General features: G+C 59.7%; 1 protein-coding gene across 4 annotated transcripts; it reads right to left on the bottom strand.

Moving 5' to 3' along the window:
• Positions 1–210: 210 nt before the first annotated feature.
• Positions 211–18,007, bottom strand: PATZ1 (POZ/BTB and AT hook containing zinc finger 1). Of its 4 annotated transcripts, none has more exons than XM_055549925.1 (5): positions 16,462–18,007; positions 15,081–15,144; positions 8,943–9,114; positions 3,141–3,278; positions 211–1,732 (listed from the first exon to the last, which is right to left on the bottom strand). In XM_055549925.1, exons 1-5 carry the CDS (start codon positions 17,730–17,732, stop codon positions 1,314–1,316), a joined length of 2,064 nt encoding a protein of 687 aa, XP_055405900.1. In that variant the 5' UTR covers positions 17,733–18,007; the 3' UTR covers positions 211–1,313. The 4 variants fall into 4 exon arrangements, with proteins under 4 accessions (XP_055405900.1, XP_055405896.1, XP_055405897.1 ...); XM_055549922.1 differs by having other exon boundaries at positions 1,550–1,732; positions 3,141–3,213; positions 16,462–17,750; XM_055549921.1 differs by lacking the exon at positions 3,141–3,278 and having other exon boundaries at positions 16,462–18,004.
• Positions 18,008–18,288: the final 281 nt, after the last annotated feature.

An 18,288-nucleotide genomic window follows, 5' to 3' on the forward strand; every position in this document is an offset into this window, starting at 1 on the left:
GGGGCAGAGAGCAGTGAAGACAAAGGGGAGAGGGTGGGTGGACGCTGGCAGCCCAGTCTGCAGGGAAGCACCCACCTGTCGGTCCCAGTGGATGATGAGGAAGAGAGGCCTCCCGGGACTGCACACGGGTGCAGGGGCTCAGATGCCCATCCCCCAGTCCCAGAGACCCTCATAGCTGAAAAAATCAGAGTCCGGACAGCAGGCAGAGTAATGTACTAATGTTTTTAATACAGTCTGATCGGGTCAGTTCACGTCACAGGGTCGACCCGGGCTTGCTCCCGTGCGATACAACCACGGTGCATGATGTCCACCCTCGCTGGTTCTGCCTCCCTCCAACAGCACAGAGAGCCCCGCCCACCCTGACCAGACTGGCATTTTTAAAATTTTGCATAAAACTATTTCTTCCATAGACTTCAAACAATCAACTAGCCAAGTTAATTATGGTACATCTAAACAAAGTTTTAATCCTAACCCTAATGTGTGACTGCGGTTTACAAAGAGCTCTGTATCACCTGGGATAGCTTTCAGTAGCAATTCACTACGACTGGTCCTAAAAAATAATAATAATAATAATAATAATTAGAGAATTAAAACCCAACAGCAAGTTGAATGGTTAAAAAATCACAGAAGAACTGGAATTTGGGGCTGGAGTGTCCTCAATGCTAAGCCTGTCCTAGTGGCAGAATGCTAGCCTTCAGGTAGGGCTCAGAGAAAGGGTGGGGGCCCTCCAGGTCAAATGTCAAGCGCGGGGGGCTCTCAGAGGGCACTGCCCCCACGGTCCACGGGACGCTGCTGCGGGCTTCCAGCTTCCTTAAAAACAGTTGGGCGTCAGCTTTGTGTAAGTGGGTAGAGACCCTACTGTGGCTTCTGTGGAGGGATATGAGAAGGGGGGATGAGGGATCGGAGAAGGGGGGCAGGGGACCGGACTCTCCGAGGTCCCAGGACGCTGTCAGCTGTGGGGGTGGGACTGGGGCCACTGAGAACGACGAGCACCGGGGGGCTGCAGCTTCCGCCCGTTGGAGAAACCGGCCCTGGCCTCGCCCGGGAAGCCCGCGTGTAGTGTTTTTTGCCCTCATCCCATACAGGGTCTTATAGGTTATTTCTGCCGAGTATCAGATGAGAATCTATTTCTAAAGACCATTGGGGGATGGGTGGGGGGTGGGGGCGACAGGGCTGGAGCAGGGGTAGTTAAAAACGAATAAAAATCTTCTCAGCTACAGAACCCAAAGACACCACTTCCCTCCGCATTCACAGCATTTCCCAGCCGTCCACAGCGGCTGTCTCCGCAGGGACGCAGCGTCTGTCTGCCTGCCTCACTTGCCCTCGGGCCCCAGGGGCTGCTGGTCGACCTCGGGGTCGACCAGAGACGAGGCGAATGCGGACTGAACGATCTGAAACCCGAAGGACTCGAGGAGAGACATGTTCTGCTGGGGAGAGAAAGGCGAGCCGAGGGCGGGGCCCAGGTCCCCCAGGGGGCCCCCGAGGGCGCGCACGTGCACCTTCTGGATGTGTTTGTTCAAGTAGGATTTGGAGCGGAAGAAGCTCCCGCATTCGGGGCAGGGGTACTTCTTCTCGCCGTCAGACTCCACTTTGTTTTTGGGGACCGCCATGTCGCAGGAGAAGGAGCCGTTGGTGCTCTGTTTCTCGGGCGTCTTCAGGTCGCTGGCGTCCGAGAGGTCGCCGTAGGAGTCGGAGCTCTCAATCGGATCCTGATGCGAGCATTTCTGGCCTTCTAGGAGGAAACAGAACACAGAGGGGCGGGTGAGGCCGGGCTCTGGGGACGCCCCCTTGGAGGGGGTCACCAGGGGCCAGCTCACGGACTCGTGGAGGGCAGCTGATGGCCAGCCACCGCCCAGCAGAACCCACGGAAGTGCAGCGGGTCAGTCGGGGAGCCCGGCGTGCCTACGGGGAGGTGAGGCAGCAGGGCCTGGGGCCGCTGACCTCCGTCGCCGCGGACTCTCCACGCAGGCGCACTTGAACCGCTCACCGCCATCTTAGCCTGCTTCAAGGAATATGGAGAGGGGGCCTCCACTGCCTCCACCCGGAGAACTCAAGAGCCCAACTCCTAGGCGCCCTCTCAGGTGCCTCTGCGGGTAAAACAGCTGTGGTAATGATGCTGAACAGGTATGTCGGTGACCTCACCTCGGCACCAAACTGGCTGCGCTCTAGCAAGGCAGAACCAGAGCCGTGGGCTCCTCGACCCAGGCAGACCCCATCGACCGCTGAGGCTGAGCCGGTCCTTCTCCTGACGCTGCGAACACACGCCCTGCCCTCCGCGCCTCCGCCTGCCAGAAGCCTTCCGGGCCAACTGGTCAAAGCACAACAGCTTAGAAGGAACTGAACAACTCCATCAGCTGCTGTCCATACGCAGGGCCCGGGACAAGCCGGGCCTTAGGACAGCCCTTGCTCATCTGCCCTGCCCGGCCCACACGGGCATCCTCCACCAAGAGCAGCTTCCTGCCTGGGTTCAGAGCACCATGCCGGGAAGGGAGGTCTGTGATGGGAGTGTGGAGCATGCCAGCTCTGCCGTCTGCCAAGCCTGGGCATCACCCACAAGGCAACAACAACTTGAAATACCGCGGAACAACCGGAATCAACCAGTGGAGGTGGGGCTTAGGGAGCTCTACGCAAACCGAGTCGGAGTCAGCGCCATGCATCTCACAAACGCGGCCAGAGGCTCTCCGGAAAGGGCTGCCCACAGCAGCCAAAGGCCCCTGCCGAGGGGGAAGCCAGCCCTTGGCTCCCCCTGCCCACAGGCTCAAAGGAGAAGAAAGCGTTCAGCCGCAGCACCACGCCCTCCTGGAAGGGCCACAGGCAACGGACAGGCCCAGAGGCTCATCATGCAGGGCTCCTCTTCCTGCCTGGGCCGGGGGCGTCCCTCAGGGCTCTAGGTGTGGGGACTGGCCAGGAGCGAGGGGGGAGGGCTGGGGAAGAGGAGGCGGGGGCTGGATCTCGGCAGTGCCCTGCAGTGAGACCCCCACTGTGACTTCTGTCCTGGAGGCCACTGCCACTCGGATCTCGAGCCTCCTCCTCGAGGCGGCCAACAAGTCGGCCGCCTTCCCGCCTCCCCACGCCCGGCCCAGCGCCCCCACAACACAGTCTGCGCAGAGAAGCAAAGTGCAGAGCAAGGGGTCGCTTGCCTTTGTTGCCATAGGTCCTGGCGCAGTGGAACGCTGCTCCCCCATTCGGGATGGGCTCCTGGTGCCTGGAGACCTGGGGAAGGGGAACACCGTGGTGGGTTTTAACATGGACCTTTAAGTAGGAGGCAGAGGAGAAACCTAAACAAGACAAAAGGAGATGAGATCCGCGGCCGGCACACAGACACCTCTCTCTGCTTCCCCCTCGCCTCTCCTCTGGCCGCGCGGGCTAGCACTCCTAACAGGGGCCCTCCTTGGCTCAAGAGCGCCGCAGCCACAGGAGCCACCGCCAGGCTCAGGAGGGCGGCGGCACCGTCCTGAGTCGGCGTCTCTGCAGAGCCCGCCCCGCAAGGCTGCGGTGGAGTCCGCCTGGAGGGAGGATCTGAGATCCCACTCCTGCCCGGGCCAGAGGCCCGCTGCCTCCAGACCGCTCGGTGCCTCAAGGGGGCCAGTGGTCAGAGCGGATGGTTCACAGCCCCACACCAGCTGTGGGGACCTGACTAGAAACACAGTCAGGAAAACACAAGGGACTCCAGGGCAGCCGCGGGACTCCAGCCGCCTAACACGATGGCAAACCATCTGCACAAGAGACTGGACGCAGGCAAAATGAAGTCCCAAAGAAGCGCCTCCGGAGTCCCCCTTCTCCTGATGGTCAGGACCAGCTCTATTCTGCTCATTTCTCACCTGCAGAGTTGACTGGGTTTAGTGACTGTTTAGACCTTCTGAGGAACAATGAAAATGGGAAGTTGTCTTAAAAGGAGGGTTGCAGTCATCTCTCATTCACAATGGTCTTCTTGGTTAGGTTTTGGAGGATCCATCAGGTTCACTTAAGGAAGAAGGAAGAGGGACAGTCCTTGTCTTTACTGGGGAGAGGCAATCCCGCCATCTGGGAGCTGCCCCACTCAGATGCTCGAGGTCACTTTGGGCCTTGAGACACCTCAGGCTGCGAAGAGTGGATCTTGGATCAGCTTCCGCAGCAGCGACGAGTCCTGGGAGATGGAACTGGCTGGACCAAAGGAACTCTACTTGGGGTGTCACGGGAAGGAGCTGTGACATCAAGTCCCCCTACAGCCAAGGATCCGGAAGTGCCTTCAGCAGGAACCAAAACTTTGCAAAAGGCCCACGTGCAGTGCTAGTGCCTCGATGGTATCCCTTCAGTCCAGAGGCAGCTGACATATCCTTGGGTACTTCCATTTTCTCGTTAAATTATAGCCACAGGGTAGCAGTGGGCCCACAACCAATGGGCCAGTGGCTGGAGAGTACAGTGAATGTGTGCACAAGACTTGGTGTTTTTTTTTTAATGTTTATTTATTCTGTCTTCATTGTGGCTTTCGAGATCTTTAGTTGCAGCATGTGGGATCTAGTTCCCCAACCAGGGATCCAGCCCAGGGCCCGCCCCCTGCATTGGGAGCATGAAGTTCTAGCCCCAGGGAAGTCCCTGAGACTAGTTTTAAAAATGCTTGGATTGGCCTGGCTTTCAAATGCTGCTGGAACTATTATTCAGTAAAGGTCACCTTCAGCCAGTGACAGAGGCATGCCAGGCCCTGCATACTGCGTGTATCATGCTGTGCTTCACAGCCACAGGTACAGCTGCTAAATGGCAGAGCCTGGACCCAGTCCGGGGACCACATGCATCACACAGTGCTTTACCACTAGGCAGACTGTCTAATGGTCCCTGCATCTTGGTCCTGGACCCAGAAACATCCCCCGGCTTTGTGCAACAGGCTCAGTTACCACCACTTAAATTCCTGCACTTTTCTGCCACATGTGCATGCTAAGTCGCTTCAGTTGTGTCTGACTCTGTGACCCCCATGGACTGGTAGCCCACCAGGCTTCTCTGTCCATGGGATTCTCCAGGCGAGAATACTGGAATACTTGACATGCCCTCTCCCAGGGGATTTTCCCAACCCAAGGATCAAACCCAGGTCTCCTGCACTGGCAGGCAGGTTTTTTTAGAATCTCATTTAACAAACATGCTCCCGATGGTAGCAATTGTGGTTCTGGAGGGAAATGGGGAACACGGTCAACTGGGCTTCCTCTCCTGGTGAAAAGCCTCCGGGACAGGATGCTACTGTCCCGCCCTGCCTAGTAGAGCATGCTGTCCTGCACTGTGACTGGGTGGTCTGCCTGCGGCCAAGCATGGGAACAGACTGGCTTCCGAGGGTCCCACAGGAATACTCCCTCGAGGGAGGTTGTGGTCAGAAGGAGCAGGGGAGGCCCACAGGATGGAGGACCTCAGCCCTGTGCCCTGGCAGGCAGCAGAAATATCAGACTTTCCTGCTGATATGATGACACCGCTTCAGCAGGCAGTCTGTGTCTCTTCATCCCTGTGGGGCCTCTGAAGTGGAGCGAACCACTCTCCTGGCACACCAGGACAGGGCCACGGCAGCCAAGAGGGACAGAAGAGGTGGGAAGGAGCCCCAGGAGCTATTATATCTACTCCTTGTGGGAAGAGCTGTGCTGGGGACACAGCAGATGCTCAATGAAAGCTCGCTGCGTTTTCCTGGAAAACAGTCGGGACCACGTGGCTGGGTCCCCTTGACGCTGCCCCAGCTGCTGACTGCTTACTATCTATAGCAAAGCCACGTGGTGGGTGGTAGGCAGCATCCACAGCTGCCACCTAGAGCCCAGAATTTAAACACACGGCAGCTCAGCAGCCAAGTTCTGGGTTGAAAGCTGAGTTTTCCACAAACACATCTTTGAAGCCAGACACATTTGGCCGGAATTCTAAACTCACCTGCCTGTCCATCACTGACCAAGAACCAAAGAGGCCACGTGATACAAGGTTTGGGGTGATGGGGCTCGAGCACACCCGTGACACCCCCATCGCCGACGGGCTACCTTCCCATGCTCCAGGGGCAGAGAGTTTACTGCCACGCAGCCACTGGGCCTCTGCGGCATGTCCTTGGCTGGTGTGTGCACTTCCCACTCTGGAGGCAAACCCTCTGCTCACAGCTTCCACATCCGTGCGGGGGTCAGAGGCTGCTTTCTCCTGGTCCACACCTTGGTGGGGCCGCGCCCAGCTGAGCCGCGCTGGAGAGGGCGCTGAGCAGGTCTGTGTCCGCACGGCCCAGGAGACGGCACGCCTGTTGTTGGTGACAATGTGTGTGCTCGCCTCTGGCTGGAGCAACGGTGTTCCCTACCCGTGGGTGCAAATGTTGTCTTGGTCACGGTCAAAGGGAGACTCCCAACGTGCTCCCCCTCGTCCCAGGATACACGCACGTGTACACGGCCTGCTACAGAAACTTTAGAAGAAGGGAGAGCATGGCAATTATTACACCAGGTCGTCCCCACCGTTCAACTCGGCTGACTTCCTCAACTCGAACGTGAGGGAGCCGGCTTCTGCAGCCATCCGATTCCCCTGCTGGGACTCATCTCCTCTAAGATGGGACGGCCCATGTCCTGATGTGTCTCCAGCTCAAAGACGAGATCATCTGTCTCCAGCGTGGGATCCGCTCTCTCCCATTCTTCATGGGCAAGAGTCTTCTGTGTGGCTGCAAACAGGCAGATGAATGAGTAGTTGAGCTGACTGCTCAAGGACTGCTGGGACTGCAGGCTATCAGAAGACACCTGGAAACCGACCTGATCCAGCCTCACCTGTTGATCGGCGGGCTGACCCTCTGCTTGGACCATCGCAGACAGAAGGACATCCACCTAATTCCTGCGGCAGCACCTGCGTCACAGCCTTGATAGGTCAGCCCAGAGCTCCCTGTGATCTGATTCCAGGGTCTCCATGTCCCAGTGGCCCGTCCTCTTCCTGGAAAAACTGCCTTCCTCTTCCTCTTTGTGGGGGGAAAGGAATTTCTGCCCAAGGAATGAGTCCAAGGTAGAACCCTGCTTCTTCTCTTCTGATGAAGACCAAGACTGTCTTCCTTCTGAGGACCCAGGGTGGTTTGGACTTCTCTCTTCTTGGAGGAATAGGACTTCTGCTCCGACGCTGGGACCCGAAGCTGCTTTGCTTACAGTCCAGATCCAGGGGCTTTTCTGAGGGAAGGGGGGCTCTGGTTCTACTCTACCAGCACCCCCACCCACCGGAGCCACATGGCCTGTGGCTGCCGTCCAGTCCTCTTCACCAGCGCAGGGCAAACACAGCCTGACTTTCAGCAGTTGCTGGCTGTGCCACACCAGCTGTCTCCTGACTGGGTTAGCGTTCCCTCCTGCTCCCCGCTGCTCTCAGCTCTTCTTTCCTCCTGAGCAGGGTCCCCAGGGGCTGTGGCCCTGGGCCCCCACCCCATCTCCCTGCCTCTGTAATCCAGGCTTCATCTCAGTCTCCTCACTGGCATCCTCCGCCGCGTGCACCAGTTTCCCACCTCTGGTCTCCGATGCCGACTCTCAGGCTGAGAACGTCAACCCTGAAACCCTGACAGTGTGCCTGTTGGCAGCACAGTGCAGCGGGCCTGAGCCATCAGGGGCGTGAAGAGGAAGCCAGACAAGGAACCGTCTCCCCCCGGAGCCGGGCAGCCCCGCTGCCCTCTACGGACATGCAGAAAATAGGACGGATGCCTCCGCAGCTTTTCTGACCACCTCCCAACCTGCCCGCTTCCACAGCACTTCCTGGTGGTACACACATCAGCATCCGGCAGCCTTCAAGGCAAACCCCGAGTGCGCAGTCCTGGTGGGGGGGTGGACCCAGCCCAGGGCAGCAGGAACACCTGGCTACTCTGCAGGCACCCTCCACAGGATTCAGAGACCCCGGCCAAGGACTGCAGGGGTGCTGTGCCTGGTCCGGACCAGAGTGTCGGAGAGCTCTGTGTCTCCCGACACGGCGACAAAGGAGGGCCTCCCGAGTGTGCCGTGGCTTGCAGGGCCCAGAGAACGGTCACCCGCCCCGTCTCCCGGGATCCTCACAACAGCCCTGTGATGTGGGCAAAGGGGTGTTCTCAACCCCTTGTAGAGATGAAGAGACTGAGCCTTAGACACAGGGGAAGGGAGAGTTCAAGGTCGCACAGGAAGGTGAGGTGGGAGGGGCCGGCGAAACCCAGGGTCCCCCGCCTCCTGGCTCAGTGGTCAGCCCGCGAAGCCACACACAGGACTTCCAGGAGCACTGGAACCAGCGCGTCCCAGGAGACAGGACTCGCAGCCCTGTCCCCTGCTCCCAGCCAAGCCAAGCGCACCATGCAGAAGCTGCCTCACGCGCGCCGGACAGCCACGCCGACTCCGTCAGCAGACACGGCACAGCCTCCTCCTCAGACAACACGAGCCTCAGCCCTTCCGGCAGCCGGCGGGCCCGGCAGAGGCGACTTCACCCAACACGATAGTCAGACGCCAGCCAGGCCGACCTCGGCCGCGAGCACGCTGCCCTGCTCAGAGCACCTGCCATGTTCTGCCCTCATCAAGGCCACAGTCTGCCCGGGTCTGGATTTTTATGCTAGAAAGTTCCGGCCCTTGTTTACCTATGGACTTGAGCTCTTTACCTGGCTGCTGACTTTCACCCGTATGCCTGTGACTCAGCCGGCATGGCTCTCGGGTCGCTCTCTCTCTCTCCTACCTCTCGGGGGTCTCACGACTGCCACCGACCTCAGTGGTTCGCATCCATCCTGCCCCCGGGGCAGCAGGTGCATCATGGGCCCCAAGCCTGGGAAACACCTCTCTCCTTCTGTCCCCGCCTGCTGACCTCCTGGGAGCTCCCACTCCAAGCTCCCCAAGTTGACGGGAAAGGAAAGGGCGACACACAGCTAGCTGAGGGTGAGGTGTTCACCGCTCAGTGGGGTGGGCAGGAGGGGTGGCCGTGCAGAGTGGGGCCTGAGGCGGGGCGCAGGCCCGCCCCCCCCCCTCCCCGACGTGAGGAAACAGCAGGACGATTACCTCGGTTACAGATACTGCAGAAGTTGCTGGGCCCCTCGCTGTGCTTCTTCAGGTGGTCTGCCATGTACGCCGCCCGCAAGTACTTCCCGCATACCTGGCAGGGCACCTTGTCCTCGTGGCAGGCCAGGTGGGAGCGCAGGCGGTCTCGGGTGGCGAAAGAAGCATTGCAGGTCTGAGGGCAGAAAGAACGGGGTGAGGTAAAAGCTGGCCCCACACCTGACTCCCCGTTGAGCACACCGTGCCACAAAGCATTTCCAACCAACACAGGAACTCCCTGTACAAAGAGAATTCGGCAGGCGGCCCAGGCTTCCTGCCCAGATGCCGAGCAAGCCGCTCCTGCTCCCCACGGTCTTCCCCACGGTCTTCCCCACGGGACCCCTGAGCTGGGATCACTGGTTCCCACTGGCCCCCGACACGCCCGGTTCATGGCAGGCTGAGTTCTGCAAAACGAAGAGCTAGGCACTTTTCATTCTTGAACATTTAAGAACTGACTTTCGTTGCACTGGCTGTAAGTGAATTTACAGAAGAGCTGCTGGCATGTAAATAGAGCAGTCTTCACCTCCACCCTGGGTTTCCCCTGGTTGCCTCACACAAAGAATTCCATTTACTCACTATTTATTCAAAAGTGACAGTTGCGGCCACGGGGAAATGGGAAGGAAAGGCAGGACAGAACAGACATTACTCTTCATAACATTCGCGTGCATTTGCATTGAAAAAGCAGCCCATGAAAGGACAGCGTCAACTGCCCGAATGTGAAAATTAGCAGAGACCGAGAGCCAGAGGCTCCTGGGGGGCATCTGGAGAATTCCCAGGACTGGTGCCAACCGGGACAGCACCGCCTGTGCCGGCCAAGTGCCCCTTGTGCCGGGCAGGCCCAGGCTCCGCCTTCATAGGTACTAGTGGCAGGCAGTATCTCACGGTGGCCCTCGAGCCTGGCTGTGCCCTTACCCCGCCAGCTGGGAGCTGCACTCAGGTCCCTCGACTCAGTCTCAGTCCCGGATCTGCCCGCAGCGTTCCGCCCAAGCCGGGCCTGCACAGAGCCCTAGAGGTCACGGAATGTCGGGAAAGCCCTGAGGGTTCAATCTGATGACCTTCAAACTATTTTGGTTCCATGCATATGTCTCAGCTTTGAGTCAAGGTTGACTTCATTTCTTTTCTCCATATGTGTGTGTTTACTGTTTTAGAACCATAAGAGAAAGCAACATTCACCTTTTAGGTCATCACAGACAGAACATTAACTCACTGAAGATGGGCCACCCCATCAACTGGCTAGGATGGAGGTGCTCCCACAGTCTCTGTTGAACAGAAACAGATCCTGAGACCCCCGAGGCCTTAAGGTAAGCGTCTGAACACTCTCCACATACAGCGTTTATCTGTTGCTTCACTATACAATCAAAAAGAGAAACAAACGTGCGAGATGCTGTGGAGATAGAAGATGCCGAGGTGGCCACCCTGGCCCCAGATGTGTGTGTCAGGACCGCCTCTGTTCTTCTTGGCCGTTATGTCTTGAACAAATGTCACAGATGTGAATAGAACAAGTTACGCTAATAAAATACAGCTTACCCTTGAACAGTTTTCAAGGGTTTGAACTGCAAGGGTCCATTTATATGCAGGTTTTTTCACTAGTAAATACTGTGATAGGTGGTACAGCACCTATAATCGGCCGAACCCAAGGAAGAGGAACCTGGACAAGGAGGAATCACATAGACAGGAGGCCGACTGTTAAGTTATGCGTGTGTATCTGAGCCCCCAGAGTCAGTGCTCCTAACCTTCACGTTGTTCCAGGGTCAACTGTACTGCTTTCACCTACTTCATATGTTGAGTTTATTCATGTGACAAATGAGGGAGCTAAGTTCTGAGAGTGACCTGCACAAAGCAGAGGGCTCAGCTACTGAAGAAAGAGATCCCCTGCCACTGCTGGGCCAGGGCCCTCCCCTCCGTGGCCACCCTGGGGTGTTCCCACCCTCCGCGACCGACAGGCAGAGGTCCTGTGAGGACCTGGGGCAGCTGGACTGAGAGCCGGCCCCTGAGCCCATGCTCTGACCACCTCCAGTCTCAGCAGAGGTGTCTTCTGGTGAAAGGTGTTGGTAGTTTTTATCAGTGCCCTTGGGGGCCAGGCTGTCCTGATAGAGGTGACAGGATTTGTGCAGGGAAACTTGAGCACTCACATGACTCAGAAAGCATCATGGGTGTCTGGTCTCATGGCCTCAGTAGGGGGAAATGGAATTCTTCCCTCACCCAGCCCACCAGACTGTAAACCAGGATAAGGGGTGCTGTGGACACCTCAGGGAGAGGGGATGAGAGCTGGCTCTGCTAGACAAGTGACCGAGGACCACCCATCCCGTGACGAGGGGCAGTGTAATCTACACCACACAACACAACTCAAGAAAGGAACCAGGTGTAAGAAAATGCAGCTGAAAACGCACACTGAGGATTCCACCTTCCGTGCTCTCTGGAAGAGGGTGCCGCCAGAGGGAGGTGAGAGAGAAGCCTCGTTGCCAACTTTCTTTTGGGACGTGTCCTTGTAAGCACTGCCTGTCACGCTTTGCTAACAAAAGATAATGGACAACCAAACCTCAATTATCCGCAAGTGAATTATCCGTCTGGGGGATTCACTAAGCAAAACTGAAATCGCAGACCAGGCTGAGGTTCCTCACCCCGTCCTCCACTGATAATCTCTCAAGGGATGAGAGCTAACTTGAGCCTGAGCAAGCATCATTAGGAGTCTAAATCTGCTACTTGGAAAAAGAAAATGTGAAAATGTTTCCTGTGTTACAAAGCCACGCTGGAATGGTGGTGGCTTCTCTATGCCAGCACTGACCCTCTGGCCGGAGAACCAGAGGTTTTCTGGAGGAACTGAGAAAGTGCCCAAGTCCAGGCCTGCCAGAAGTTCACACAACAGCGAGCATAAAGGGCGTGGTTACTTGACTCAGGAAAAGAAGCAGAAAGGCTGAGAGAGATGGATCTCAAAGAAGGGGTGCCCAGAACTTCCAGGCTGGGGCCACTCAAGACAGAGGCAGCCCCTGTCCTGGGGGCAGAAGGCAGGGCACCATGCCAGGATTAGCACCCCAGCCCGGTGGTGCTGGGACGGCCACCTGGCCCCAGCCCCGCGTGCAGGCAGCCTGCTGTTGCCAGCGGTACATCGGCCAGGGCCCCCCAGCCTGAGTCCCCTCTGGTCGTCACCACTCAACCCACAGCCCCAGCCAGGCTCCCTCCCCGCCCTACCAGTTTCTCCCCATCCCAGACTTCCAAAAGTCCCAGACTCCCAAGGGTTGAGCAGTTTGGGAATGGGGCCCAAGTGGTAGCAGGGACACTGGGGCACACCCTACGCCGGTGGCCTTTGAGTCTGGCAGCCTCGGGGTGGAAGTCTTAAGGGCAACACGTGGGGGCCCAGCAGGCCCCCTTCTGGAGGGTGTCAGTTCCTTTATTCCCACCTCAGTTCCTAATGAGTTATCCCTCCAGCCCAAACCCCACCACCGACCAGCCCCTGAGAAGTGGGGCCACGGGGAGCAGCAGGAGAGGTCTGAGCTGTTCCAGCCTCTCGGTGTCAGGCTGAACTCCCTGTGGGAGGAAGGTCCAGCCCACAGCACGTGCAGATGAGCAGCGCTGGGGCATCACGAAACCCCAGGGAGACTGGTGTGTCACCGCCAGGCTGAGCCTCCATGCCCCTGCATTCGGAGGACCTTTGCCCTCAGGCTGAGGCATCAGTCCCCGTAACTGCTGCCTCTCTGGCACCAGGAGGGCTGAGAGGTATGGCCGTGCCCAGCCCTGCCAGGGGCCCCAGGAACCAACTCCCAGCGAGCCATCTCTTCACGTCCGATGCTTTCAGCACACACACCATGCAAAACAGACTCTCCTGCCCTGTTTAACCCAGCCCCGGCACACCTGGCTGGCCAGCCCAAGCCTAAGGGGCAGCACATCTTCACCTGCCAGGTCACCGTCAGGGGTGTTCTGGCTGTGGGGCTGGAGGCGGGACCATGGCCCTGTGAGCGTGTGTGTGTCGGAGGGCAGGGCAGGGCAGGCACATACACCAAGAGACCGTGAGGTCAGCGTTACGACACAGACCAAAGACAAAACACACAAAGCCTCAAATGTTAGAATGAAAACTTTTATCATCACTCCTATTATTCCCACAGAGCCCAAGGGGGCTAAAGGACACACCACTGGGATCCAAGGGGGAGGGTCTACAACTGCTTTATCAGCCCCCAAAGCCATGTATCAGGATGACCCAAGGTAAAGCTACTGGTTAGTCTAGTTCCTGAGCAGACCTGCTAATGAATGACACTCAAAACCACAACCGTCTAATTCACGAGCCAGCAAGGAAAGCGGGGCCTGTGTGAGTGGAAGGGAAGCAGGCAGCTCGGGCTGGCCAGCTGGAGGAGGACTCACTCCCAGGGTAGGAGGAGAGGAGGCCAGGCCCCCTTCCAGAAACCCCAGGCTTCAGGGAGGTGCTATCAGGGGAGAGGAGGCACCGGCCTCCAGGCAGGGGCAGACACCCAGGGTACCGTCAGCTAAAGGGGGGAAACAAGGCCCGAAAGCCCTGAAAGAAACACGGAGACCGCGGCGGGCCCAGGAAGGAGCTCCCTGCAGCCCCCACATGGGGGTCCCTGAGCTGGGGAAGAGCCCGAGTACCCAGGAGGAGCTGGGCACAGTGGACAGGTCTCTCCCAGGAGCAGGAGGTCCGGCTCGCTGCCCCCACCACAGAAGACCCTCTCGGGAGGCCCGGCTAGCCTACAGGCCACTGGGTAAAGGCCCGGCCACCCTCAGAGGCCGTCCAGCCCTGCCTCAGATATCCCGGGGGGGCTGGGCAGAAGAGAGCGTTGCTGGAGGGTGCCGGGCCCAGGTTTTCAAGGGCTGGGAAGGATTTTTTTAGAGAAAGGGAAAAGGCGGTGTCAGGAACCGAATGGGACGACCTCCACAAAGCAGGCTGGGCAAAGTCCCATGATGGCAGGTCGCTAGGAAGAGATTCCAGGGGCGGCAGGCCGCTGCTGCTCCCAACCCACACCTGGAAAAAGGGCAGAGAGTGCAGGTTACCCTCCCAGGCCACCGGGCACGCCCCCACTGCCCACTGGGCACCTCCTGCTCTGCTGGGCTGCTCAGCACACTACCTGGGCGTCAGAACGTGCTCCGTAGAGGAGAGTCAGAGAGAGAGGAGGCAGCGAGCGCACATGCATCCCTGCAGGCCTGCGGGAGCACCGCCACGCCTGGCCCCCTGGGGCTCCCCGTCCCTCCTGCAGTGCGTCCAGCCCTCCCTGTCGGTCTCCCCGGAGCACTCTCTCCTTGCCACCAACAGGATAAAGAGAAGCAGGTCACCCCACAACTGTCTCCCGCCTGAGAACTCGGCCCAGGAAAGGGAAGATGACCAAGGAAAAGAGAGGTGTGTTTTCCACCCACACAGGACTGCTCAATGGCCAGGAGAGGAAGCTTGGTTTTCTGGGCACCACAGGGCACCCAGATACCATTCAGGCAGACACACCAAGTGTGAGAATCTGGCTCAGTCTCCCCTACCTACTGCTACACAAAGAGCTCTCCAGGACAGGAAGCCACCTCACTCTCCAGTTCTCAGAAGCCCTTGGCTGCGCGCACACGTGGCTTGGGACAGGTTAAGCAGGTGCCGGTGCAGAGATGAGAGCACCAGCGCCCTGCCTCCTTGCCACCACCCCCACCGCGAGGTGCCTGAGCTGAGGGGACCCAGATGGAGCGCCAAGCCGGGTCAGGCTGCCAGGCACACAGAGGAAGCGGTGCCAGGCCACCAGGAGCCCTTCCGAAACCACTTCTGCCCACGGTGGCCCCTGCGAACCTCCAGGAACCAAAGTCGGACGCGGTGGGCTGCCAGTACCCCAGGACGACACGTGTGCCCTGCGGCCCACCATCCAAGGAGCTGGCAAACGCCAGGAGAGGACAGCCAAGCAGCAGAGCGAAGACAGAGACGGGTGGGAACCAGGACCCAGCAACCAGAAGGGAGGGGACATCAGCAGTGGGGGGAGGGGGCGGGGGAGAACAAAGGAGGAGAGCAGACGAGGGGGAGGGGGGCAGGGGGAGGGGGCAGAGGGAGGTGTGCACAGCGGCGGTCAGCCGGCCGGCCCGCTCTGACGCCAGCGGGCTCGTGTTCCCTCTCTGCCCCGGCCCGGCCCCTACCTGACACTTGTGAGGCCGCTCAGAAGTGTGCACCTGCTTGATATGTCCATTCAAGTGATCAGGCCTGGAAAAGAGAGACCAAGAGAGACTTTAGAACAAGACCTCCAGAGAACAGGGGATGCAAGCTTGGCCAGACCTCCCCCTCTACCCCTGCACGACAAAGGAAAGTCAGCTTGCAGGCCTGGCTCCTGAGGCCCAGGCCTCTGTGGCCCGGTTTTCTCTAGAGGGGGAAGGGAATGAGCTGAGCGTTTGTCTCTGACCTTGTCTGCCCGCCCCCACCCCCAAACACTCCATGATTTCTAGGTCCCGAGGACAGGGCTTTAGAATGAGACCAGGCTGCCTTGCTGCAGCCTTTCCGGGAGGGGCTGTGTGTGCTTCATTGTCCGGACTAAAGCCCCTTAGAAACTCCATGTTCCCCTCCCCCAGCCTCTCCCGCCACAGCAGCCAATGAATGCCACCCGGATGGAATTCAGTCCCCAGAGGCCAAGGGATGGAGCCCTAAGTCCCCAGCTGGGCTGGTAAACCAGATGCCCGACAGAGCAGGTGGGCAGGGGCTGCCTGACCGGTATGACTGGTTCCTGCTTGGGGCCCCTCTGAGGGAGTTCTCTGCATGGCGGTGTTCAGACACACAAGGCCCTCAGAGCCCAGGCAAGCTAAAACCAGCCTTTTATTCTGAATATCCTCTTAAGAGGAAAAACAACCCTCTGCTGGCAGACAAGTCTGCAAGTTCCTTATCAGTCTCACTAAAAAGTAGATCTAAAAAGACATCCTGCCCTTCTTCCCCCTCCATCCAGTGCACATAAAGGGGATCTGTGGGTTCAGGTAGGCTCTGGAACCACCAGGTCAGAGCATATCAAAGATCTCGCTGTTCAGAAGACTCTGGGTGCCCAGCTCCGCGCCCCGTGATTCTGGGGTCTCCTGGCCCAGGACCGCCAGTGGTGGGGGTGGGGGCCTACGCAGTCCCAGAGGCACTTGTTTCAGTCCCTCCCCCGGCAGCCAGGCAGCCATTCAAGCGGGGAAAGTCGCTGGAGGAGCCCGGCCTCCCGCCCCCAGAGGGGGCCCCTCGCCTGGTGCCGGAAACACAAAGGGAGCCCAGGGAGAAGAATAGTGAGGCCCGGTGGCTGTGGCCACAGCCGGCCCCTTCCCACAAGGCCCCGAGGAAGAGCAGTAGGGCCCGCCTAGTGCCAGAGAACGTTGCCCGAGGCAAGAGAAAGCGGGTCGTGACCACACCACCTCAAAAGTCAGCATCGTTAAAACCCTCTGCCCAAACCTGATGTGGCCCCACAAGGCCAAGTGAATCCCCAGACGCTGGCGAGGAGCTGGCTGTTCCAGGAAGGGGGCTAGGACAAGTCATGGGGGGTGGGGGCGCGCCGTTCCTCACCTGGAGAAGCCTTTCCCACAGCTCTGGCAGATGTAGGGCTTGCCCACGGACCCGTCGTGGGAGCGCACGTGGTAGGACATGCGATCTTTCCTCTTGAACCGCAGCCCACACACGGGGCAAGAGTAGGGCTTCTCCCCCGAGTGGGAAAGCTTGTGCCGGTTGAGATGGTACACGTCACGGAAGATCTTGCCGCAGATCTCACATGCCACCTGCTTCCTGGTCCGGCTCCTCTTTCGAGGGCCATCAGGGTCCTCAGAGATGGGCAGCCCGTTCTCACCCAGCCTCGGAGGAGGAAGGTCGATGTAGCCCAGCTGGAGGCTGGTGACCCCATGCTGGGCCTCGTGCTGCCGGAGCCGGTTGGCATCAGTGAACACCTTCCCACACAGGCCGCACGGAAGGATGCCTGCCTCCCTTAGGCCCCCCGGAGACCCGAACATTGAGTCCAGCAGGTTGGCCTTCCTTGGGCGGCCCCGGCCTCGCTTGCCAGTCAGGGGAGGAGCACTGGATGCCACATTGGGGAAAGGTGAGGTCAGCAGCTGGGGGGACAGGGGTCCGGCCACCATGGGCAAGCGGTCCACCCCAGGTAACACAGGCAGGGAGGCCTGGCTCGCAATGGCTGCACCAGCTGCCCGCGCTGCCTCCTCCTCGGGCTGCATGCTGCCTGCGATGCCATTGCTGTTGGCAGCTAAGGCTGCCCCGTTGGTCATGTCCAAAGGGAAACCCAAGTCCGAGGTCCCGGGGGGACGAAAGAGCATGATGTCGGCCCGGGCAGGGGGCACCAGGATCTGCACATTGGACTGTTTGATGACTTCCTGGCAGATCTCAATGACCGACCTCATCAACAGAAACTTGGCGGCGGTCATAAGCTCAGGGAAGCTCTCCAGGCGAACCACGATGCGGGAGGTGTAGGCGAAGTCCAGTATGTCCCCAAACACCTTGGAGCTGATGGTGTGCATCTCCAGCTCCCGGCTGCCCCCAGCCCCGCCGCCCGGGGCCGCCGCCGCGCCCCCCACGTCAGCGGGGCCCCCGTCCGCAGCTCCGCCGTCGCCCAACTGGGCGCTGAACACCGACTCAAAGTACTCGCTGCAGGCGGCCAGCACCGCGCGGTGCGCTGGGAAGCTCTCGTCGCCCACCCGCAGGAGCACGTCGCAGAAGCGCCCGCCGTTTTTGCGCTGCTGGTTCAGGTTGTGCAGCATCTCCGTGCTGTGCCTGCTCACCTGGTAGGTGTAGCAGCCCGACGGGCCGCAGGAAGCGTCGTTCACTCGCTCCATGGCCGCCGCCCCCTCCCCACAAGCCGGGCCGCCGCACTTACCCGCCCCACTCCCTTCCCCTAGGCAGCGAGAAGCGGGGCGCAGCGAACGTGTCTATACTCCCCACACGTGCCGGCCCGGGGCTCTGTAATCTCGCAGGTGCGCCGAGCGCACACGCCCCCTGCCCGGATCGGACTGTCTAGACGGCAGGACGCACCACCGCCCACATAGCTGCCCCCACCCCTGCCAGATCGTGCACTCTTCTCTCGTCTCCGCCCGCCCGCCTCCCCTTCTCTTTCTACCTCCGGGGGGGTACGCGAGCAAAGAGGTGCGCCCCTCCCGCAAACACGCCTGCCACCTCCCCTCCCGCCCGCCAGGCGGCGCCGGCGCGCAGCCAAGAGGGCGCGCGCGCGCGCGGGGAGGAGGAGAGGGGGTGGTCTGTCGCGCAGGCGCGCGCGCGCGCGCCGCGGTTTTTCCCGGGCCCGCTGGGGGCGCGCGCTGCGTCCCCTGCAAAGCGCGAGCCGGGGCGGGGGCGCCGGAGCGGAGGAAACAAAAGGCTAAGGCGGCGGCGGCGCCG

Source organism: Bubalus kerabau, chromosome 16, assembly GCF_029407905.1.
Source record: "Bubalus kerabau isolate K-KA32 ecotype Philippines breed swamp buffalo chromosome 16, PCC_UOA_SB_1v2, whole genome shotgun sequence".
NCBI lineage: Eukaryota > Metazoa > Chordata > Mammalia > Artiodactyla > Bovidae > Bubalus > Bubalus kerabau.